General features: G+C 37.9%; 1 protein-coding gene across 6 annotated transcripts in view; it reads left to right on the top strand.

The window, feature by feature from the left end:
• LOC113657993 (collagen alpha-1(XIV) chain-like) overlaps nt 1–24,893 on the top strand; it is a 74,611-nt gene continuing 49,718 nt past the window's right edge. Inside the window, exons 1-6 of one of the 6 annotated variants that reach the window (XM_047819511.1) lie at nt 44–512; nt 1,214–1,301; nt 2,098–2,207; nt 8,127–8,243; nt 13,166–13,309; nt 16,002–16,091. In XM_047819511.1, coding sequence (XP_047675467.1) covers nt 2,123–2,207; nt 8,127–8,243; nt 13,166–13,309; nt 16,002–16,091 — 436 coding nt within the window. In that variant the 5' untranslated portion in view covers nt 44–512; nt 1,214–1,301; nt 2,098–2,122. Of the gene's footprint in view, nt 513–1,213; nt 1,302–2,097; nt 2,208–8,126; nt 8,244–13,165; nt 13,310–16,001; nt 16,092–24,893 lie in introns of all 6 variants that reach the window. The other 5 variants (XM_047819513.1, XM_027170133.2, XM_047819512.1 and 2 more) reach the window with 5 other exon arrangements.

Raw genomic sequence — 24,893 nt, 5'->3', positions numbered from 1 at the left:
TGATGTATAGTCATTAAAAAAAAGAAGGATAGAAGAGAAGCGGAAAATTCAGCCAAGAATTTGTACCCAGCGGTGAAAGTGCGCGAGGTGTCTCTCAGTTGTAAATCCAGTAACGGTGCGCTCGAGGCGTCGATAAGTCAAGTCATCCTTAAATACCGATCGCCTGCGGGACCTGCGTGTGTGTGTGTGTGTGTGTATGTGTGATCTTTTCTTCCTCCCTTCTCGTCACGCGAGATTAAACGAGGTGAAGGGAATGAATAGCTGGAGGGACAGACGGGTGAAGTAGCAGCGCGCGCAAGCTGTATGAGCAACACACGCGCTTCAACACAACCACCCACACCTTTAACACTGAGGAGGAGGTGGAGAGCGCGAGCTCCGGACAAGCAGCTGTGGCGCGTGCGGGGGTTCTGAAGAAGAAAAAAAACGACAGTTAGTTTTTAAATTTAGTTTTGAAATTTAAATTCTGGAATTCTACTGTGACCGTTAAGGAACCGTCGTTATTTGTAAAAGCGGTAAGACAACTATGTATTATTATTATTATTATTATTATTATTATTATTATTATTATTATTATTATTATTATTATTATTATTAGCAGTAGTAGTAGTATAATTTAACGTTAGCTTAAAACGTTTCACAATAGCTTAAAATAATAAATAAATAAATAAATAAATAAATAAATAAATAAATAAATAACACTTGTCCATTTTGGTTTACTTATATTTTGATTAATGTTGGTATTGATAAGATAATGCTAACATTTTTGTGAGGTCTCTTATTCTTGTCAGCTTTATTGCTGTAAACTTTTTTTTAAATGTATTATTTTGTATAGAATACTTCTCTTCAAGACACTTACATTTGTAAATTTGAATGTGTCCACTGTGTTAGTTTATATTCAACATATAAATAAATCAAATAAAAATAATATTGCATTCAAGTTTAGTGGCTTAGTGGCTTTAGCTCACCTGTTAACATTTGCTTTGTAATCAATAATAGTGCCATTAAAAAATAGCTATCAATTAAACCCTTTCACATCTATGCATATTGTGTACACTTAATGTGAAAAAATAACTTTTCCTTGTCGTTAACTGGTACATTTATTAGACTTGTAATGATGAATGTACTTTAAGGATGTAATTGAAAAGCAATACACTGTTTGGAATGAATAATTATAATGCACATATGGTTCAGAGAGGCACAATTGTCTTCGTAGGTTTGTATGAAAGGTCATTAGGGCCAGTAGGTCATCTGGTTGGTGGGCATCAGGTCTGGGATCCTGTGGAACCAAGAAAGTTGGGCAGGTATGAGGTTTGTGGTAACGTGTGTTTTGTAAAATATAATGATCACGTTTGTTAATGTGAAGCATCTTTAGTAATTCTCTTCTGTAAGTCTATTTGGCTGGGAATAAAAATAATAAATGTGTGAAGGTGATTATAAACTGGAGTGATGCAGCTGAATCTACATGTCATGTGGACACTAGACTCGCTGACGTTTTCAAGCCCCTAAACATGACTTTGAACAAAACAAACTGTGGTTCATTCCTTGAAATGTCAGTCAGATGCCCTTGTCCAGTAAAAGCTGCTATGGAGTCCAGACCGTCTGTTGTCAGTCTGAAGATCTGACTAAGCGAGACTATGCTGACATTGCTGTCATTTTTATCTCAGTTTCTGGATGGGGGAGGTTATTTTTAAGCCACACACACTTTTAGTATAAATTGTGATACAGATATGGATATTTCGAGCAATAAACAGATACAGGTAGTGGTATCATATAACACCAATAGTGTACTCATTCTATCAAGTATCAATATGTAAATATATGGCAAAATCTAAGGTACATCATTGGTCCATAGACCTTTGATGTACCTTTAAATCTTAAAAGCTAATTAAAATCTAATTGTAAAAGCTAATTAAAAGATGCATAGTACAGGTCTGAGAGAGTAGGGAAAAGTACAGTGGAGTAACCTTATTTCTGACACCACACTGAATTCTATCACAATACTGTAGAACCACATTGCATATAGACTCTTGTGGGTAAATTATGTTTTGTGTTTTAGGATTTATCCACTAAATGTTTTTCTGTACTTCTGCATTTTAGCTCTTGCCCCACACTAGCTGAGAGAATGCAGGTGAGGGGCATAAGGGCACTAAGTCCACTTCTTCTCCTGGCATTAACATCACTGTTCATCAAACCAACACATGGACAAGGTAAAACTTATTATCTCTCTATTTCTGCTTTTCTCTGTCCTGTTTGTCTCTCTATCTTACACACACACACACACACACACACACACACACACACACACACACACACACACACACACACACACACACACACACATGCACACACACACAAACAAACATGCCATTTTGAACAGCTTGCAAAATTAAATGTCGTGCATTCTGTTGCATTGTCTGGTTGTGCATCCGTTAATTAGTCAAGCTTGAGCTTTGAGGATTTTCCTAATTGAACCATCTGTGCTTGCATGGAAAAAAAAAGAAATCAGGAAATGTAATGAATGAAAAAAGCCCTTGATATTTATGAAGTGCATCATACAGAGTTTCAGTAACCCTAGATTCCCGCTAAGAAGCTTTAAGAGTGTGTCATGGTGGAGATATAACAGAAGGTATAGCTTATGAATGCACAAAATGACATAGTGGTTGCATTGATTGAACTTGCCCTTTCCATGTCACTCTACTTCTATGCCAGATACAGTACACATGCTGATATTGTTTTCTAACTATACTTACTGATCTGTTTAATCTCTCTTAAGATTGGTCCAAAGAAACAATGTGATAAATTTATTGTATTAAACCTAACATTTCTTCTTCTTTATTGACTTGCATTTATAGTTCTCTAGAGTTTCTAGGCACTTTGATACAGGACTTGAGCTGAAAATAAAAGGCACTTTTCACTTTTCACTAACTCAGTAGTTAGCTCAGTAGTATTTCAGTCTGTGGTGCTGAAAGGATTTTACACTGAACTTTATGCATTGTATAATTTATTAATTTATTACTGTTTACAAAATCACTGAAGTACATGTTCACAAATATATGGTATTTATTTATTTACTTTTTATGGAGCTCCCAAATATCCAAGTGAATTTCTTTTCACGTACATTATATGAACAGTTGCTTTCTAAACATACGATTTTATCTGTCTTGTAAGATCACAAAATCTTAGATTGTTAATAAGAACTTTCTTCTTGTGTCAGAAAATGTCAAGATTTCTGAAACTATATCAACGAGTAAACATACGAATTATTACACTAGAAATAATAATCTATTAGAACGAGCGCATTAATGTGAACCTTAGCACTGAGCTGCTGTTATGAAAAATTAATTAATACTTCCTGACCAATCAGAATTGAGTATTCAATATTATTTTGTATAAAGTATATACTATACTATACTATACTATACTATACTATACTATACTATACTATACTATACTATACTATACTAATGGGTGACAAATTGTAGGTATAAACACGTCATAAGGGGTTAAGCCACCATAGGGTGCCACAACTGATTTTGGTGGTGATGGTGGTGAACAGTGCTGGATAACACCTAACTCTAATATCTCCAATAGGTGTTCATTTGGGCTGGAATCTGGTGTTTTTAATTGCCACAGCATAAGTTTTACATCATTTTCATTTGTCAGCTCTGTTGCCTGTGGATATGGGTGGAGTCATTCTGCAATAGTTCACACCCCCAGGATAGAAATGTTTCAGCATAGGATAAAAAACTTTGTAATGATTTCATTGACACTTCACTTTTGTATAAAGGTCTGAAACAAAAATGTAGCAAACAAGGAAAAATCATTTAAAAAATAAACAGGAAAGGAGCACTGTATTTTTCCACAGCACTGTATAATGCAAAATGTATAAAATTTATAACTAAAGGTAATACGATTCTGTGTTGTTACGTAGTTTTTGTTGAGACGGAGCATAATTGAAACTTTCCAGATGTATGCTGGGTCTACTAGAAAAGAAAAAAACCTGGCTGTTCTATAAAATATCTGACTGCTCAGGCTTTCTTATACTCTTCATGTAAACATGTCTGTTTAAAACTAATGTTTAAACACATTTAAAGCACTTTGAAGTTCAAACATTATAAACATAAACACAAAGTGTGTGTCTCAGCTCTCAAAGACAACTCAAAGTTATTTTATTACAGCTATTGTGAGTGTGTTCATGCAGAGAACTGTCTCACTTGGAGCGAGTCCAGTGAACAGGTTAAGATCTGCCTCTGACTAAGGAAAGAGCGGCACACATTTTCAACCCAACCCTTCTCTCCTCATTCACCTGCCTCATTGGCACGTTGCTCATCGACCCTCATCGTCCTGTAAGTGAGATACTAAATACAGCATAGCTACAGTGCTAATTAGGTCGCAAATTTTCATTCTAAAATATTAAGTCCTGCACAGTCATGCTGACTGAATGCCTCAAGCGATCCATTTATTATTATCCACAATAGCATTTTTGACTGTAAAGCCACAGGCAGGAAACGTTGAAACTAGCACCAGCAGAGATCTCTGAACCCGAAAGAATGCTTCAAAGAAATATGTAATGTCATGTATGTTATTTAACACAGCTTTGTCTATAATTAATTAATTTAAACTATTAAAATGAGTATTAGAATGTTTTGTCTCATTAATTCCCCATTGGGAGTTTGAAGCTCTGGCATTTGGACTTGAAGTACCTTGATTAATACCGGTTTGATGGCAGCCCTATAACAAAATTGGTTTGACATTCATGTGCGGTTGGTTACAGATGGAAAATAATTAAGGCTGGTTTTGAATTGACCAAAGCATTCGGAGCTGACAGTCACATCTGTCATCCTAACAATGCTCCTATCTGCTCTTTTATAGCAAATCATGCTTCATATTTTATATAACAATTCTTGTTCTTGACCTTTAAACATTTCTTGCAGAGTTTATACTTCGATCGGCTCACATTTTACAGTTCACAGGTTACAAAATAATCTTTGATTTCCTCTTGGAATAGAGACTCAAAACTGAGACTCCAGTCTTCATACCTCATCTTCAGGACAGTTTTATTAAGACCCTGTCTTTGATTTCAAGTTGACACTTTACTTGGTCAGTTGAACTCACCTCCTCTTCAGAAGAGTGTTGATGACAGATGAATCATCGCTGTTCATGCATGATCCATCTTGTTTAACCGCATCACTATCTAACCAAGGAGATTATTAACTGAGGTTAACGTGAGTTTCCTCCAATTTACACAAAATATACATTTAAGGTATTATTTCCTAAATCGAACCTGTGGAAAAAAACCTACATCGAAAAGCGTTCTTATCCACTTTTATAAAAAGATGTCCATCATAACATTATATTCAGTATCGTTGTCTAAAAGGCACATATATTGATGGATATGCTTAACTCTCGTGTTATGTTCAAGCTTTGGAACCTTTGGTACTGTTCAGGTCCTGGGGCATTATTGTGGTTCTAAAACACTCTACAGAAATAATAATAATAAAAATAAAAAATCTATATCATAAGAGGTTTTTGCACATATTGTCTTTATCTACTGTAAGTCTGAAATGATAAAGATGACATCTGTGATTAATGGTTGCAATTCCACAATTTGTTTTTGGGATCAAGTTAATTTGTATAACAAAATATATTACAATAAACATCTTGGTAGAATAAATCTAGAAAAAAAAAATTAATGGAAGAATGTTTCAGATAGTGTTTATTATTTTGAACTGATTTATCAAATACAGGTGATAGAGAAGGTGAGAAACAAAAGATTACTGCAGTCACTGGCTATGAAACACAGCTCTCAAAAATGTAGACGATTTACAACAAACGTGAAACACTTTTTCACTTAAAATATAAAACGGGTCAATTTGACACATCAGTTTAATACAATACTCGGTGGCTAGCATATTTGATCATTGGTACAAAAATCGGATTTCTACCATGGTAATCAAAAGCAGTTTTTCTCTGACATTTAAAACCTATGTATCAGTGCTGGAAACTGACTTCTTACCTCATAACACAACCAATGACCAAGCATCTAAAAGCACTTAATTAGATGCCGAAAGTGATAAGATGAATTTTCACCGCTGGACAGTACTTTACTCTGGATGCACTTTAGTGTCCTGTACAGAAGAAAGAAAGAACTTCATTTTACAGAATGTCAAAAGCCCTGCAGAAAGCCCCTTTCCCCATGTTAAGGTTGGTGTATATTTTGGTTGGTATATTATTATTCAATGCTTGACTTGATGCATCCTTATAAACTCTAATATTATCAGGCTGTTCTTTACATACCTGTACACACTCTCGCACTGTTCTCCACTCAGTGTGGGTATGTAAACAATATTTTAGCATCTTTGCTTGCTATCTGTGACACAAACACAATAATGAGTTTGTGGAGTTTGTGGGAATAGGTGGATGTATCGAGATTTAGTTAGACAGTGTAGTTCCGGTATAGTACTGGATTTGCGTAAGGTGTGTGTGCTGGCATGCGTTTGGATTAGTTTTGCCTGTGGAACTGAACTGAAATGAAAAATGCTGAATGTTCTGTCTGTCTGTCTGTCTGTCTGTCTGACTGTCTGTCTGACTTGTTCCTATTTTCTAAAGAGAAATAGACACAAAACAATGCTATTTCAGAGCCTACAGTTTCCAGCTGTGTTCTAATACTGCTTTAACATGCCCTCTTTAACTTCCCTTCACTCACCGTCGCCATATTTAGGGCTTAGCTCTTGTAAAGTTTAATGGATGACCTATTAAAACATGGTATTAAATCAATAATATTGCTATAGACTTCCCTTCAGTCATTAAAAATCTAATGCAAAGCTTACTAGTACAGTAAATTAGCTAGCATTCAGCATTAATCCTACTTGAGCATTGTGCTTTTTCCCTGGTTCAAATACCTTGGCGACTGAAGGTGGTGAGTCATCTGACTCATGCATTTAATAAAGGGACATTAATAAGGGTGTTTAAAGACAATATTAGAATGCAATACTTAGCTTTTCTCTTTATGACCTCTGGATCTGGTCAAGCTCTGTGCCCCAGAGCTGAAACAACAAATTCATTACTAACACCTTAATACAAATGTATGAAGGGAAAACGTCTGTCTTGACTCTTTGTCACATCTGTGCTTTCACCTTTTTCTTGAATCACAGATGGATAAAAAACTGTCTATCTCTCTGTATAGTTCTCAGACTAATTTAATCACCATCTGCCACTCAAACATACTCCTTAACCTTATCATGGAGGTTTTAAGCAGCTTCACGAAGAGTGTGTTTGCTTTGCAGATGATAAACATTCACTCCCGTTAGACTGTGTACCTTCTATTCTATTGAATTTCCATTTCTGAAACCATTATTAAAAACCAAAAAAAAAAAAAATGGACTTCTCAAACTTATATTGTATAAATAATGGGGAAAAAAAACCTGTTAATATATAAATATATAAATGCTGATTTTGGCAGTCAGATACCTCGGGCAGAATTTAGGAGATATTAAAATGTCAGTAAACCTGAAATGTTGATTAATGAAGATATGACAAACCCTTTAATTATAACATAAATTCACAAATCCTTTAGTGGCACTTTGGCTGTAGCATCCAGTAACGCCAACTGCAATTACAGTGTGATTGGTTTAAAACAGGTTGTTATGGTTCACTGAAAAAAATTATCTATCTATCTATCTATCTATCTATCTATCTATCTATCTATCTATCTATCTATCTATCTATCTATCTATCTATCTATCTATCTATCTATCTATCTATCTATCTATCTAAACTGTATTTTGTGCCATATTTGTTTGTGCTTTAAGTTTAAAACACCTTTGAAATGACATCTTTAAATATTTCTTATTTTAGTTTCAGCATAGGAGATTAAATGGTTGGAAGGTACACAGATATCAATCTCTTGGAATGCTTTTAAACATAAGTCAAATTCAGCTGCATATTGTACAAGTTGACTGTGTGTGTGTGTGTGTGTGCGTGTGTGTGTGTGTGTGCGTGCGTGTGTGTGTGTGTGTGTGTGTGTGTGTGTGTGTGTGTGTGTGTGTGTGTGTGTGTGTGCGCGCGTGTGTGTGTGTGTGTGTGTGTGTGTGTGTGTGTGTGTGTGTGTGTGTGTGTGTGTGTAGTGCCTGCTCCCAGAAGATTGCGTTTTAAAGAGCTAGGCTCAGGCAAGCTCAGTGTGTCCTGGAAGGAACCGAAAGGAGAGTTTGACAGCTACAGATTCACCTACAGCTCTGGTCCAGGTAAGCAGAGAAACTTTTATTATTCTGGTCAATGGAAAAATTATAGCAGCCTGTTCTACCAGCTGAACATGAGCTCATTTGTTTCCTAGGGATGTAAATGTCTGGTATGTTTGATTTTACAAACTGCAAAATATTTCAAAGTTGTACCAAATGATATGGTTTTAGTATAAATTTATGTCATAGGCTAAAACTCATACCTCTGTCTTAGTAGGTGTATCATTCAAATTTTTCTGTGTTCAAAGTGAACAAAATGCATAACTAAAAAAATATTTTCTATCAGCTATATATAGTCGAAATGGCAGTAAAACGCTTTTCACTTGATTTGATTTGACTTATGGCAGTCATCATATATGATCGATGAACATGGGCATGCTAGAACACAAATTGTGGGACTATAAGACAATAAATTGATCAGGTGGTGTAGCGATCTCTTTTCAGATTTTCAACATAACATACATAACATAATACAGCATATAGCCAAAAGTTTGACCTGGCTATCACATCAATATGTGGTTCTTCCCCAAACTGTTGCAAATAAGTTGGAAGCACACAACTGTATAAAATATAAAATTGTAAAATCTTATAAAATTGTTATAATATCCACAAACACTATTCCAGCATTACAATGCCCCTGTTCACAAAGTAGCTCCATGAAGAGTTATAGGTTGGATTGAAGGAACTATGGCAATAATTTCTGCACTGAGCCCTGATTCTGTCTCAACCCCACTGAACACCTTTGGGATGAACTGGAACTGGAGTCTCAAAATCCCAACATCAGTGTCTAATCTTCACTAATGCTCTTGTAGCTGAATGAAGACTAATGCCCACAGTCACATTCCAATATCTAGAGGAATGTCTTCCCCAAAGAGAAGAATGGAGGGTATTCTGGGATGTTCACAAGATGCTAAAACAGAAGAATAAACTCATTCATTCATTCATTCATTCATTCATTCATTCATTCATTTATTCTCTACTGCTTATCCGAACTTCTCGGGTCACAGGGAGCCTGTGCTTATCTCATGGCGTCATTGGGCATCAAGGCAGGATACACCCTGGAGGAAGTGCCAACCCATCCCTGGGCACACACACACTCTCATTCACTGACACACTCACACACTACGGACAATTTTCCAGAGATGCCAATCAACCTACCATGCATGTCTTTGGACCGGGGGAGGAAACCGGAGTACCCGGAGGAAACCCCCGAGGCACGGGGAGAACATGCAAACTCCACACACACAAGGCGGAGGTGGGAATCGAACCCCGTTGGTGTGAGGCAAACATGCTAATCACTAAGCCACCATGCCTCCGAAGAATAAACTATGAAATATATTTCTTTTATCTTCATGGTTATAGTTATATTCCCCTTTTCTCTCAGGCCTCTTCTTTGCTTAAACCAGTCACCTGAACTGAAAACACTTTGGAGATTTGGCACTAACAACATAATTAATGAATACTTTATGATCTTGTAATCTTTTATAGATGTTTAAATGTAGAAAAATGTAAGGTGTGGGAGTTTTGTTGAATTCTCTGTGACCTTTTTCTCTACTGTGCCTACGTGGCATCTTTGTTCCATGACCTGCCTACTGACTGTGTGAGACAAAACTCATCTGTGATCAGTATCCATGCAGCGAATTGTTCCTCTTTTTTTTTTACTTCAAACGATACTTTTCGTTTGATTCGGATGAATGTGAGTTGTAGCAGCTGTTAATAATCATTCTCATTTGCTTGAATATTGAGATAGATGTGAAAGAATGTCATTTTTATGTTTTTTTTCTTGGGAGTTTATTGTCATTAATAAATAATCGGCAGCAATGACCTTCTTCCGGAGTCTCAGAGAGGACATACTGTATATGTGTGTATAGAGGTTTAGATGAAAAATGAAGCTTTTTATGACCAGTGAGGCTGTTCTTCTGTTCAAAAGTCTCTCGCCGAGGAAGAATGAAGAGTGAACATTTAAATATTTGGCTCACTTCTCTCTGGCTCACATTATTGTCATGTCACCTCCAGCAAGAAACTGGGTTGCACACCCATGATTAAAATTAGCCACATTCACCAGCCGGTGTTCCAGTAATACATATTAATTTGGACCTGTTCCAGTGTTTTTACACTCTAAAGCTGTCGGTACCTCTATTGTGATCTTCAAAACAACGTCTGTGTTTATACTAACATATAAAATGTCTACAGTTGAGGCTATTTATGTCTAAAATGTTTTTTTTAGAGTTTTTTTTAACTCTGATACTTCATACATTTTACCTTCTACCCTGCACTCTCTAATATAGTTGATAAGAAAGGTATTACAGAGAAGAAAAATATTACAGAGCTGATGTGAAAGCAGAAATTAATGTTAGCAGTGTATATACAGTATATAGCAGTAGTTTTCGGCTTGGAACTCTGCCATGCAGGCCATTTTTGCCCAGTTTCTTTCTTATGGTGGAGTCATGAATACTGACCTTAACTGAGACAAGTGAGGCCTGCAGTTCTTTGGATGTTGTTGTGGTGTCATTTGTGACATCATGGATGAGACATCGCTGCGCTCTCGGGGTAATTTTTGTTGGCCGGCCACTCCTGGGAAGGATCACCACTGTTCTATGTTTTCGCCATTTGTGAATAATGGCTCTCACTGTGTGTGTGTGTGTGTGTGTGTGTGTGTGTGTGTGTGTGTGTGTGTGTGTGTGTGTGTGTGTGTGTGTGTGTGTGTGTGTGTGTGTTGGTATAATATAAAAAATACACTATAACAGCTAAGAGAGACTTACACTATACCAAATATGATTGTTTATTCAGTTTCTGATGAATTTTTGGGTGAAAAATTTTACCACAAAACATAATATTGTCTGTTCTTGAGACAGAACTGTTGTCAGGGTAAAACATATGACCAATCAGATTCAAGAACCTATCTGGTCTTTTGTACAAAGTATTTATTGAGTTTACTTTACTACATTACTAAACAGGGGGGCACGGTGGCTTAGTGGTTAGCACGTTTGCCTCACACCTCCAGGTTTGGGGGTTTGATTCCCGCCTCCGCCTTGTGTGTGTGGAGTTTGCATGTTCTCCCCATGCCTCTTGGGTTTCCTCCGGGTGCTCCGGTTTCCTCCCCGGTCCAAAGACATGCATAGTAGGTTGATTGGCATCTCTGGAAAATTGTCCGTAGTGTGTGAATGAATGAAAGTGTGTGTGTGTGTGTGTGTGTGTGTGTGTGTGTGTGTGTGTGTGTGTGTGTGTGTGTGTGTGTGTGTGAGTAAATGAGAGAGAGTGTGTGTGTGCCCTGCGATGGGTTGGCACTCCGTCCAGGGTGTATCCTGCCTTGATGCCCGATGACGCCCGAGAAGTTCGGATAAGTGGTAGAAAATGAATGAGTGAATGAATGATCATTACTAAACACTTGTGATTATGAAAATGTTACCAAATAAGTTTTCATTGTTTGAGGGCATTGCGTGACAGCCCACATTCACAACTTTTCCTGTTGGTGCTTTCCATTTTTAACACATTTAATTCAGCTCATGAGCACTTGATAATTAGACAATGAGTGGTGTTAGAGCAGGGAATACACTGACCTGTAAAATGTTTTATTAGCACTACAAACATCCCGAATCTCACAAGGTTCTTCTTCATGTAAGGCTCAATGGATTCATCAATCAGGCAGATGTTTCTATGAGTTCTTTTTTAACCAGACAATCAGCATATGAAGTTAAACAACATTGTTGGTTTACTCACTGATGACATATAACAGCAAATATGCAAATAACACGACACAGCACTGGAACAGCGAACCAAGCATGGATGAGCTGTGAGAAGGCCATTCCACTGGGATTGATTTTAGGGGAAATACCAGACGGAGCTCATAGTCGAGTGCAACAGTCACAGCTTAAGATAAAAATGGCAAAAAAGGATGTTAATATTGAAAACCTTGTAAATGCAAAGGGCCATTCTCTTATAGGAAAGTAATCGGTGATAACGTGGGGAAATAATGAGTTAGTTACCACTTGGAGGTTGATAATTTTTCATAACCACACATTACTGTGTGTTTTATTCCTCAAAGAGGGAACAGAAATATTTATGAAACACTTCAATTCAGTTGAGTGTTTACTTTCATATGAGCTTCATGTTAACCACCACTATAGAGTGGTTGACAAAGACATTACATTCTAACCGTGGACATTTTTTGTCCTCTGGCTTTAAGGGATTTAAGAATTTGTAGTGTTTTATAAGTATTTCTGTTTTTCCCTAGTTATCAGGGGCAATATATTCATAGAAAAGTAAAAAATAAAATGAAAAAAGGTTAGTTTTTTTATATAACCGTTTCTGCCTTCAAAATAAATGATGATATAAAACCCATTTCTACTCTCTGAGATGCTTCAAGTACTTCATAAGTGTCTAAAACTTGTGATCTCTAGCCCACTAAAATCCTATGTACGGTTATGAACAAAGGGAAAACACATTTCTCACATTGAAAGCCTACACTGAGTCCTGACTCAATTTAGATCAGACTTGTATAGATAAAGTAATTAATTTGTTTATGCCTAATAAATATTATACAGTTTTAAATAATTACTAGTAAAATAAATTCTAGCCTGATTATTTGTATGTGAGTGAGAATTTCTATTTAAAGCATTTTCTTTTAGGGTTTCCTAACAAAAAAAATCTTTATCCTACTATCTTTGCTACACTTTGAATTTAATTTCTTGAGATTAAATTTTTCCTGTAGATCCTCTGTTACTTTCCCACAAACCTCTTGGGATCTGCTCATCCAATCAAATGCTTTGGTTTATGTCTTGGTTCATGCTTAGATGTTTCTTCCTAATTAAAATGTAATCAGCACTTTATTAAATCTGACACTTGCTGATGAATTTCATTCCTTGGTGCAGCGTATCTCACGTCAGATGCAGACCGACAGTGAATCACTCACTTTTTTATGTTTGCAGGAGAACAAGAGCGAATTGTGCAGGTGTTGAAGCAAGATGCCAAAGCTGTGATCACAGACTTTGATAGCAGAAAAGAGTACAGCTTCAAAGTTTACACCGTCAGCAGCAATCAGTTGAGTAAACCACTCATGGGGACATATAAAGGTAATCAGCGTGTAGAAAGTTTCAAATAGATTTTCTTATTTATATTTTACAGTGTAATCTGAATCATTCTAATAGTCATGTGAATCTTTTCATAAGGAGTTTAGAATCATTGTTATCATGTACACTTTGCTATTCAGCAGTATTATAACCAGTGTTGTGCTAGTTACTAAAAAATAGTAACTAGTTACAATTACTAGTTACTTCATTCAAAAAGTAACTCAATTACGTTATTGATTACTTACACCAAAAAGTAACTTTTTAGTTACTTTTTTAAAGAACGTTCTTTAATGTTCCCACTAATGCCCTTTTATGCGTTATGGTCTATACAAACACAACACCAGACAACCCAAGTGTCCCGGATGTTCCGGGAGTCTCCCGCATATTGATAGCGGCTCCCTGATTCCCGCAAATTAGTCACAATCTCCCGGAATCTAGAGCGAGCGAGCAAGAGTGTGCATGCGCGACAGAGACAAGTATTCAAGTATGTGCTCCAAACCTTGTAGCGCACGGTAGAGAGGGAGGGGGCCAATCCTGATTGGCCTGTTTAGGTAAGTCAACCAATCCATTGTCAGTGTAGCCCATGTGTTTCGAAATTACTGCCGCACATACTTGAATAAACGGAAACACGCCCACAGCGCGTCTTCTTCGTGTTTACAGTGGTCGGCATCCACCAATCCTACAATGCGTCGCTGCTGTAAACATGTTAGGCTGTAGGCTACACTTCAGCCAAAATTAATTAATTTAAAAAAGTAACAGGTAACGCATCATATAGTAACGGTAATGGAGTTACTTTATTTAAAAAAGTAATGCGTTAGAGTATTAGTTACTGTCAAAAGTAACGGCGTTACAAGTAACTGCCCAACACTGATTATAACTCTGTGCTGTAAATGTGTTTTTGGTAAGTGTCGCATTTCTAAAGCGGTGTGTTCACTACAGAACATTTTTTCCAACGTTTTTCAGCGAATTTCAGTCTCAGAAGCCAATTTATTTGACGTTTCGACGTTGATCTTTCTTTCTTGATCTCGAATTATCAAAGGCCATACAATATCTTGCAGCATGTTTAATTGTAATGACTTAAAAAAGACATGAGTGTGAGAGATAAAGCCCACATGCATAAAGCACAGAGCTTTGAAAGGGGAAAAAAGGGCCTGCAGGGGTCTGTAGAGATCAAGGACATGCTCACTAAGCTCAAACACAGAATATTTAGCATTTTTTTTCATAATATGTAAAAAAAAATGACTCTACAAACCAAAAAGATGATTAGGCTTCTTATGTGATCATTTCAGTATATAAATAAACAAGTCTGTCCAGATGTCAACATTTTTTAATTTTTTTTTTTTAATTTTTTTTCAATTTTTTTTATATGTGTGTGTGTGTGTGTGTGTGTTTGTGATTTTGTGCTAGATTTGGAATTTTGACTCGTTAATCTTTTTTGCTACATTCCGGTCAACAAAATTGCAAAACAAACCTTTTTTGTGATTTCTACTTAAAGGTTGGGTCTCCATTGCTTGAGAAATGCTTCAGAAAACTGCGTTAGGCCACCAAACAAAACAAAAACAAAACTAACTTGTAGCCAATGAGCAGAAAGGGGCGTGTCTTGTCGATATGGGTGGAGAGAGTGTTCAGTGCGCATGTATGACATTAGCAGAGAAACAAAGACATGGCATGGAGGATAAACAATGTTTATGGAGGATAAACATTGACATGGAGGATAAAAACAAAGAAAGAAAGCGAAGAAAGGCTTACGATAAGGCAAAAAGTAGGACGTGTTAATATAGGATCAGCTTTCCAGCGCTGGAGAGAACTGAACGTCTTCCGTGTGAAACGGAGCTAACCTTTCAGGGTACAACACACAGTACTACAAACACACGTTTGTATTACCATAGTATTACTCATTGAGTTCATTTATTGATAAAAATATCCACTCGGTCAGCTGCCGCAACAGGTTCTGTCATAATACTTGTCTGGGTTATACTTGGGTCATACTTGTCTGGTGTATGTGTCGGGTGGAGCTATCAAAACACGGGGCATGTTTGTTTTGGTGATTTTAAATTTCAATATTGGCTTTCAAACAACGGAGACCCCACCTTTAAGCATGATGCATCAGTCAGACAAACCAGCCTTGTATGAACTTGTTAACACTCGGTAGGATGAGGAATTAGGATTTAGCACTACAGGTACACTCAAAAGTTAACCCTTGTATGTTTTTTGGGTCTGTGGGACCCATATTCATAAGAATCAATAGTTTTGAAAAACTTTGCTTCCTTTTAAACTTGTTGATTTTTTCCCACTCATAACTTGATTAAATTTGATTTTCTTTTTTAAATTACATTTTATTTAAAAAAAACAAACAAAAAAAAAACAAGTAGCACTTTAATTAAAAAATGTGATATGAAATGTGACAATTAACCATATATGCTGTTTATATTGCTTGTAATTGAGATGAAGTAAACATCTGTAGAGCATAACATTTTTGATTGTGATGAATTAAAAACCCAAAAATGCAGCGTGTCCACCAGACCCACGAGCAACAAAAATACGAACAGCATACAAAAGTTAAGCATGATTTTCCTAAATGGCTGACCAAGTAATAATAACATTCGCTAGTTGTTTAGTCTAAACCAAGATGAAATGTAAAAAAAAAAGACACACAGTCTAAAAGTGGTGTGTGTAACTGTGTATTCATCCACAGCTTCAAGGTCAGAGGTGAGTGACCGTGACCCACTGACTCCCAGTGTAAAGCCTGACAGCGAGCCTGAGCAGGGAAATGAGATCATCGAAGGTAAGGTCAGACCTCAGAGCTGTAGGGTCAAACTCTGACCTGAATCAGCAGCAACACAATGCACTTAGTTACTGGACAGGGTCAGCCGGGGTCTGTGTTGGTCGGCACTGTATATATGGTGTATATGGCTCACTTATTTTGTTGCTTCTGTCTTCTGTGGCCATGGCCACACTAATACGTTTTCGTTTGAAAACGTATATTTTTCTCTCCGTTTTGGCCTTTCGTCCACACTGAGACAGCGTTTTAAGTCAACGAAAATGTAGCTGTTGGAAGACGCTCTCCGATAAATTTGAAAACGCATCTTCGCGTCTTAGTGTGGACTGTGAAGACGGAGGCTTTTGAGTACTATCACGCATTTTTAGTCATGTGATGCAGTCGAAAGCAAATAAATGCCTAGCGGAAATGACACAGGTCGAAGCTTTACTCATGCGCAGTAGGGAGATGTAAGTATTTTCATACATTTCAGTGTGGATGAGCAATTTTTGGAAAACATATGAAAAAGATTATGTGGGCACGGAGCGTTTTTAGACGTAAACGTATATATATATATATATATATAAAGTTGTTTAAGTTGATGAAGAGAAGCTTGTAGCTATGAAATTCTCTCCCTATGTAATTCAGAGCTCTTGAACACAAATGTACCTGTTGATCAACAGAGTGATACCTGATTCTTGATCTGATTCTTTCATTCATTTGTAAATTAGGCGACACGCCAACGCCAAACTTTGTTAATTACATTTCAGTATGTTCTATGATCAGTTTTAACCGTATGCAGATATAATCAACAAATTCCAAGTGATTCTTTTTCCTTGTCATTTGATCAGATTTGGTATGACGCCTTAAGGTTGACACATCGGTCTAGAGAAAGTGTTTATGATTTAGACAGGTGAAGTATACTGGCTGTAATTTACTGTACAGCTAATTATTATAAGGCTTATTTCATTAATTATTATGGCGAAAATGTAATTATGAAACATCTCAGATGGTGTTATTTCAATACTTAGAAATGAAGTGTTTAACACATTGAACAAGAGTTTTTGCAAAACTGCAAGGTTTAAAAATGTCACGTTCAACCTGACATGTTTGAGTTATGGATGCAGAGAGAATTAGATGAAAACTTGAATTCTCCTAAAGGCATTTGGCATCAGTAGCATGGCATTAGTGGTAGATGTGTGTGTGCGTGTTGTGTGTGCGTGTTGTGTGTGCGTGTTGTGTGTGTGTGTGTGTGTGTGTGTGTGTGTGTGTGTGTGTGTGTGTGTGCGTGTGCGTGTGAGTGTGAGTGTGGAAGTATGTCGAAGCTGTTAAATAAAAGGTTAAGTCTAAAAATAAAGCCTAAGAATGATTGCACAAGTGTATGTGTGTGAGTGAGTGAGTGAATGAGTGAGTGAATGAATGTATGTGTGTGTGAGTGAGTGAGTGAGTGAGTGAGTGAGTGAATGTATGTGTGTGTGAGTTATTGTGTGTGTGAGTGTGTGAGTGAATGAGTGAGTGAGTGAGTGAGTAAGTGAGTGAATGTGTGTGTGAGTTATTGTGTGAGTGAGTGAGTGAGTGAGTGAGTGAGTGAGTGAGTGTATGTGTGAGTGAGTGTGTGTGTGAGTGAGTGTATGTGTGTTTGAGTGAGTGAGTAAATGAGTGAGTGTATATGTGTGTGTGTGTGTGTGTGTGTGTGTGTGTGTGTGTGTGTGTGTGTGTGTGTGTGTGTGTGTGTGTGTGTGTGTGTGTGAGTGAGTGAGTGAGTGAGTGAGTGAGTGAGTGAGTGAGTGAGTGAGTGAGTGAGTGAGTGTATGTGTGTGTGTGAGTGTATGTGTGTGTGAGTGTGTGAGTGTGTGTGTGTGTGAGTGAGTGAGTGAGTGAGTGAGTGATGAGTGAGTGATGAGTGCATGAGAGAGTGAGTGAGTGAGTATGTGAGTGATGAGTGAGCGAGTGAGTGAGCGAGTGAGTGAGCGAGTGAGTCAGTGAGTGAGCGAGTGAGTGAGCGAGTGAGTCAGTGAGTGAGTCAGTGAGTGAGTGAGTGATGAGTGCGTGAGAGAGTGAGTGTGTGAGTAAGTGAGTGAGTGAGTGAGTGATCATTGAGAGAATGAGTGATGAGAGAGAGCTGGTAAATGATTGAGTGATGAGTGATTGAGTGAGTGAGTCAGTGATGAATGTTGAGAGTGAGTGAGTAAGTCAAGAAATGAATCAGTGATGACTGTGTGTGAGTGAAGCTTGAGTTCGTCATCGAGTCAGTGAGAGAGTCAGTCAGTGAGTAAGTGATGTGAGTGAGTGAGCAAATCAGTTTGCAAATCAGTAAGTGAGCAATGAGTGAGTCGTGGAGCCAATGAATGAATGAATGAATGAATGAATAAGTCAACGAGTAAGTCGATGATTTGATTAGTAAATGGGTCATTGAGTGAGTGAATTGTTACGACCGGGTCTAGGTCAGACCGTAACATACAGGTAAAAATGAAACTCAGCACAAAAATAGAAAAGAAAAAAGAAAAATAACAGAACGTGGCATGTCAGTTTCCTTCTTGTAAATATTTTATTTAGGTGGTGTCAGCTTCAGAAGTCGGAAAGGCCAAAATAATAAATAAAACTCCCTCTAACTCAACAAGTACAACTCCCTGAACCTAATCCAAAGAAAAGAAAAGAAAGTACATGTCCTTCCCTCGCTCCCTATCTCGCCAAAAACAATAATAAACCGAATAACAAAACTGGCACCGACTTCCTACAAACCACCGAATAGTGTGTATTTACAAGGTCCACATATAACCATATTTACAAAAATCTACATGAAAAACACATACAACAGGACACTCATACAACGAGGCAGAAAACACAAAATGACTAAAACAACCCACAATTTCGACAATACACCGTGCTTTGCACAATGGGGCAGTACGGCACGCAAGCCACAGCATACCACCATTCAAAACCGCCCCCTTTCTCTCTATCCCCCCCCCCCCCTTTTCACTTTCGCCGACGTGGTTTAAATGTCCACCTGAAATTCGCTGCCAGCCAATAGCACGACGAAGAGGCGGGGCATAGAGTGTCATGATGATCGTCCAATGGCATGCAGGCGGATATGTGACGTAATTGGAGGGGCTGAAACAAGAACCAGACACCGAAAGACACCAGTGACAGTCACAAAAATAATAAGCAAAATTCAAAACATAAAGGCGTAACAGAATGAATGAGTTAGTGAGTCAATGAGTGACTGATGAGTGAGTGATTGAGTGAAGAAATGTAAAGGGACAAAATGTGTTAGAAGAATATATCAAAAAGTTTTTTATTGGGTGATGAAACTAGTTAGAGAGACTATTTGGAAAGGCATTTAAGGAGTGTATATATATATTAATCTCTTCAGTACAGATGCATCTGCTTATTGTATGTACAGTGTGTGTGTGTGTGTGTGTGTGTGTGTGTGTGTGTGTGTGTGTGTGTGTGTGTGTGTGTGTGTGTGTGTGTGTGTGTGTGTGTGTGTGTGTTTGCACCATCCATACAGTCTTCTATCCATTGTGCCCAGGAGGTGTGTATTACACTGGATATTAATAAAAGGTGACAGATTTTACACTAAAGCTAATTTATGACTGGATTCTACAGGCACTGCTAAAAACAAGTCAAGACTACTTTGTTCAAGTGCACAGCCTATTTGCAGTCATACTTTAAGATACATTTGACAAACTCAAGGATCTACAGCCTACTGCTTCATTTCCACTGACCTGTGAGCAAAAATAATGTTGAAACCCCTTAATGTAATACAGATTAATCAACATTTTTAAATTGTCTAGAATTCTCATCAAACCTGAAACCTGTACCGGCATAACACCTCACACGCTGGATAAGTGGATGTCAAATCTAAAGAAAGACCCAGAAATTGAGTATGCTTCTGTGAGAACACAGAGTGAATGAAGTATAGATTGCTACAAATATGTTGGAAAACAAGAAAATTTGATGGAGAAAGACAAAAGGAGATGTTTGTTCTTGGTAGAGTCCAAGGCTTTTTTTTTTTGCTTCTTAAAAAAATAAAAATAAAAAAGGGCAGTATACAAGTTCATGAATTCAGTAATTAAATTAAAAAAATTAATTTTCAGCATTAAACGTTATAAAAGTAGAATAAATACAGAATTTAATTAAAGGTAAAATATAAATAGAATTTTTAGATCATGTTCCTTTAATATATATATATATATATATATATATATATATATATATATATATATATATATATATATATATATATATATATATTACTGAAGGGCACCTCAGTCGTGGTATTGCCGGCCCGAGACTCGAACTCACAACCTTAAGGTTAGGAGTCAAACTCTCTAACCATTAGGCCACGATTTATATATATATATATATAAAATTCCCAACATTGTAGTATTCTATAAGGTATATTTGATTTTTTTGTTGCTTTGTTTAGACTGAAGTATAACATTAGGACTGTTTTTTTTAGACATCTGTCAGCATTTCCCTTTTTTCTCACCATTCTGCTCTAATAAATGTATTTGACTAATTGACACTCTATATTTAAAAATACAGCTTGAGTCATAAATAAATCAACTAATAGTGTTTACAGTTGAATAGATTATTTTTTTCTAGAATTGTCCAATCCTGTATTCAGAGATAAAAGGGATAGGAACTCAGACATGACACGCAAACCTCCGCCACCAGCAAGTCTAGTCCTTCTTGTTACTAATTTGTGCTACTAATTTGTTGGAAAACTATTTCAGGCATCTGACCTTGCTGTGGCGGCCTTGACTCTATAATTTTCTATTAATCCTACAAACAATCAAGCCTCCATTTCTGAAATATCACATTAACAAGGATATTAGACAGACATACAGTAAAGACGGCCAGAAAACATAGAGTAATGTCTTTACTACCAAGTGCCCGAGGCGTGAAAAAGAATAGACTTCGTTTATGGCCTTTAAAAGGCTCACAAAAATGCTGCTGCGGGGTATTAATTTACCAAGCTAACCGCTTCACCTTTAATATCCTTGGACAAGTCCTCCTTAAGAGGGGAGTGTTCATGGCAACATATTCCACTAAAGAAGTGACCTTTCAATATCAATAGCAGATTTATGAAGGACACTTAAGCTGTAGTCCAGCTAGGAAATGATTGATTTGTTGATTCTATCAGTCTAAATCATGGCTTGCTGTGTTTAGAGGACAGCACAAATTAACCTGCTCGGTTTTTAATTTCAGGTTTAATCTAAATCATGTGACTTTTTTTCTCATGACTGTGTTAAACTACATTGTGCACAATTGTGTAGCAAGAAAACACTTACTGTTAGGCCAATAGTGTAGCTCTTTTTTTTTTATTCTGACCTGAGCTTAGATGGATATCTGTTTGGAGCATCACCTGTGTTCAGGGTTCCCATAAACATGCCAGTACTGTAGAAGTACTGTGAAGGAATGGTCTTGCATTGGACTGGTATCCATCCCTGTGTGTATTCCCACCTTGTGTTTAACTCCATCTCAACTGTGACCCTGATCAGAATAAAGGGCTTACTGAAGCTGAAGGAATGTTTGTTCAGCTTCTTATGAGTGAAAAATTAGTCCTAAGGGATGTGCACATAATCTTGAGCAAGACAACACGTGCAGCCGTGACTCACTTGCACTGTTTATTCTCTCGCACTGTTTATTCTCTTCATGCATTTAATCAGCTTTTTTTTATTTAATAGTTAATTGTTTTGATCGATAATCTTTTAATTAAGAATATTCTAATGGTTAAACTTTATGTCTCTTGTTCCTCCTTTTTTATTTCTTCTTTGGTTTCTCCACCGCTCTCTGCCCTCATTACCTAATTGAAATGTTGTTGACTCTCCACGTCCATACTTGCTGAATTCCTTTATTCTTTTGGTCATTCTCTCTCTCTCTCTCTCTCTCTCTCTCTCTCTCTCTCTCTCTCTCTCTCTCTCTCTCTCTCTCTCTCTCTTGTTTTCTTGCACTCTCTCTGTCTGTCTCTCATTCACACATTCTCCCATGAGGCATACAGGTGTGCCCTCTCCACACCATGTTGTTATCTCTCTCTCTCTCTCTCTCTCTCTCTCTCTCTCTCTCTCTCTCTCTCTCTCTCTCTCTCTCTCTCTCTCTCTCTCTCTCTCTCTCTTCTTTCTCCCAGGGCAGGAAGGATATTAAACACTAATACTGTGACTGTAATTGGCCTGTAACAGCTATACTTCCCTCTGAACAGCTGCTAAGATATTACACACTCTGAGTCCCATGTAGCCATAGCAGAGTTTATAGGACTGTGTGTGTGTGTGTGTGTGTGTGTGTGTGTGTGTGTGTGTGTGTGTGTGTGTGTGTGTGTGTGTGTGTGTGTGTGTGTGTGTGTGTGGTGTGTTGTTTATTTTGGTTTTTGAAAGTGGAAATATATTTGTGGTTACATTGAACGTTTCTTCTTTTCTTCTTTTCTTCATTGAAACCTGAGAAGGATGCAGGAGGTTGTGAAGTGTGTGTGTGTGTGCGCACACACACACACACACACACACACACACACACACACACACACACACACACACACACACACACACACACACACACACACACTTCACAACCTTGTACTGCTGGTTAAGAGTTGAGAACTGTGTGAAGAATGGCACAATTTCTGATTCCCCATAAGGTCTTGTGGTAACACCTCTGTGTGTATGTGTGTGTAAAGTGCAGAATGAAATCGCTGACAGTTTGGAGGTGAGAGTGCAGGACTAGCAATGTTTTGATAAGCAAATATAATTTGTTTCCTACCTTTAAAACCTTATGTGGGACTTTATCTCAGCAGCACAGGTCCTCTTCTATGAAGAGCAGGTTTAAGTTGAATATTAGGACACAAATCACATGACCATTACTGCTCCCCTGTCTGCTAAAGGATTAAATATACATGTGTATAAACCCTCAGCATTAATTTGTGCGTGTTTGTGTGTGTGTGTGTGTGTGTGTGTGTGTGTGTGTGTGTGTGTGTGTGAGAGAGAGAGAGAGAGAGAGAGAGAGAGAGACAGAGAGAGAGAGAGAGAGATGTGTGTGTATTTTCCCAGACCAGTAACCCCTCTTACCTCATGTAGACCAACCCCAATTTTTTTTTATCTTTTGTATTTGTGTGTGTGTGTGTGTGTGTGTGTGTGTGTGTGTGTGTGTCTGTATGTGTGCACACACGCATCAGGTTCCAAATATGTACAGACATGATAGCATACAGGAAACAGGATTATAAGCAACGAAGGCAAATTGTAGTGAGCGCATCTACTCAACAGTGAGACGAGTTGCAGCATGACCATCAATGTCAGGCGATTATTCCCTCATTGTTAATAAGCAAGTGGCTCGAACATTGACACATTCACAAATGGCTGGTTAAATAACAGTAAACATTGCACAGAATTCATATTCCTGAATCTTGCAGTGGTGGCAGGAGCCACATTCCTTATTACACAATTGGCAGTATAACATCATGTGGTTTACAAAATGTTACTAATCAGGAATAACTGCTGCACATAAAACCGTACAGTTCGCTGACTTTTCTACTGTTAACTCTGAGACGTATAGTCATATAGGCATATACGAGATGCACCTTGATTATACAGTGAATAGACAATACACACTTAGTCCTAAACATCTTTAATATGGTTCATGTGTAGGATGCAATACAAATACAATAACTGTAATTGTGCAAGTGGTTTTGATTCAAATGGGGAAAAAAGGTGATCGATTTGAGAAGTTAGAATCCATAGATCTCCTGCTTAGAGGCCACACCTCCTTCACTTAGACTGACAGGTATACAGGCCACACCTCCTTCACTTAGACTGACAGGTATACAGGCCACACCTCCTTCACTTAGACTGACAGGTATACAGGCCACACCTCCTTCACTTAGACTGACAGGTATACAGGCACTTAGACTGACAGGTATACAGGCCACACCTCCTTCACTTAGACTGACAAGTATACATGCCACACCTGCTTCACTTAGATATACAGGTATACAGGCCACACCTCCTTCACTAAGACTGACAGGTATACAGGCCACACCTCCTTCACTTAGACTGACAGTTAGACAGGCCACGCCTCCTTCACTTAGACTGACAGTTAGACAGGCCACGCCTCCTTCACTTAGACTGACAGTTAGACAGGCCACGCCTCCTTCACTTAGACTGACAGTTAGACAGGCCACGCCTCCTTCACTTAGACTGACAGTTAGACAGGCCACGCCTCCTTCACTTAGACTGACAGTTAGACAGGCCACACCTCCTTCACTTAGATTGACAGGTATACAGGCACTTAGACTGACAGGTATACAGGCCACACCTCCTTCACTTAGACTGACAAGTATACATGCCACACCTCCTTCACTTAGATATACAGGTATACAGGCCACACCTCCTTCACTTAGACTGACAGGTATACAGGCCACACCTCCTTCACTTAGACTGACAGGTATACAGGCCACACCTCCTTCACTTAGACTGACAGGTATACAAGCCACACCTCCTTCACTTAGATATACAGGTATACAGGCCACACCTCCTTCACTTAGACTGACAGGTATACAGGCCATACCTCCTTCACTTAGACTGACAGGTATACAGGCCACACCTCCTTCACTTAGACTGACAGGTATACAGGCCACACCTCCTTCACTTAGACTGACAAGTATACATGCCACACCTCCTTCACTTAGATATACAGGTATACAGGCCACACCTCCTTCACTTAGACTGACAGGTATACAGGCCACACCTCCTTCACTTAGACTGACAGGTATACAGGCCACACCTCCTTCACTTAGACTGACAGGTATGCAGGCACTTAGACTGACAGGTATACAGG

This window comes from Tachysurus fulvidraco, chromosome 10 (assembly GCF_022655615.1).
Source record: "Tachysurus fulvidraco isolate hzauxx_2018 chromosome 10, HZAU_PFXX_2.0, whole genome shotgun sequence".
Taxonomy (NCBI): Eukaryota; Metazoa; Chordata; class Actinopteri; order Siluriformes; family Bagridae; genus Tachysurus; species Tachysurus fulvidraco.
Note: the sequence above shows the minus strand (reverse complement) of the source record. Positions and strands in the feature narration are given on the sequence as shown.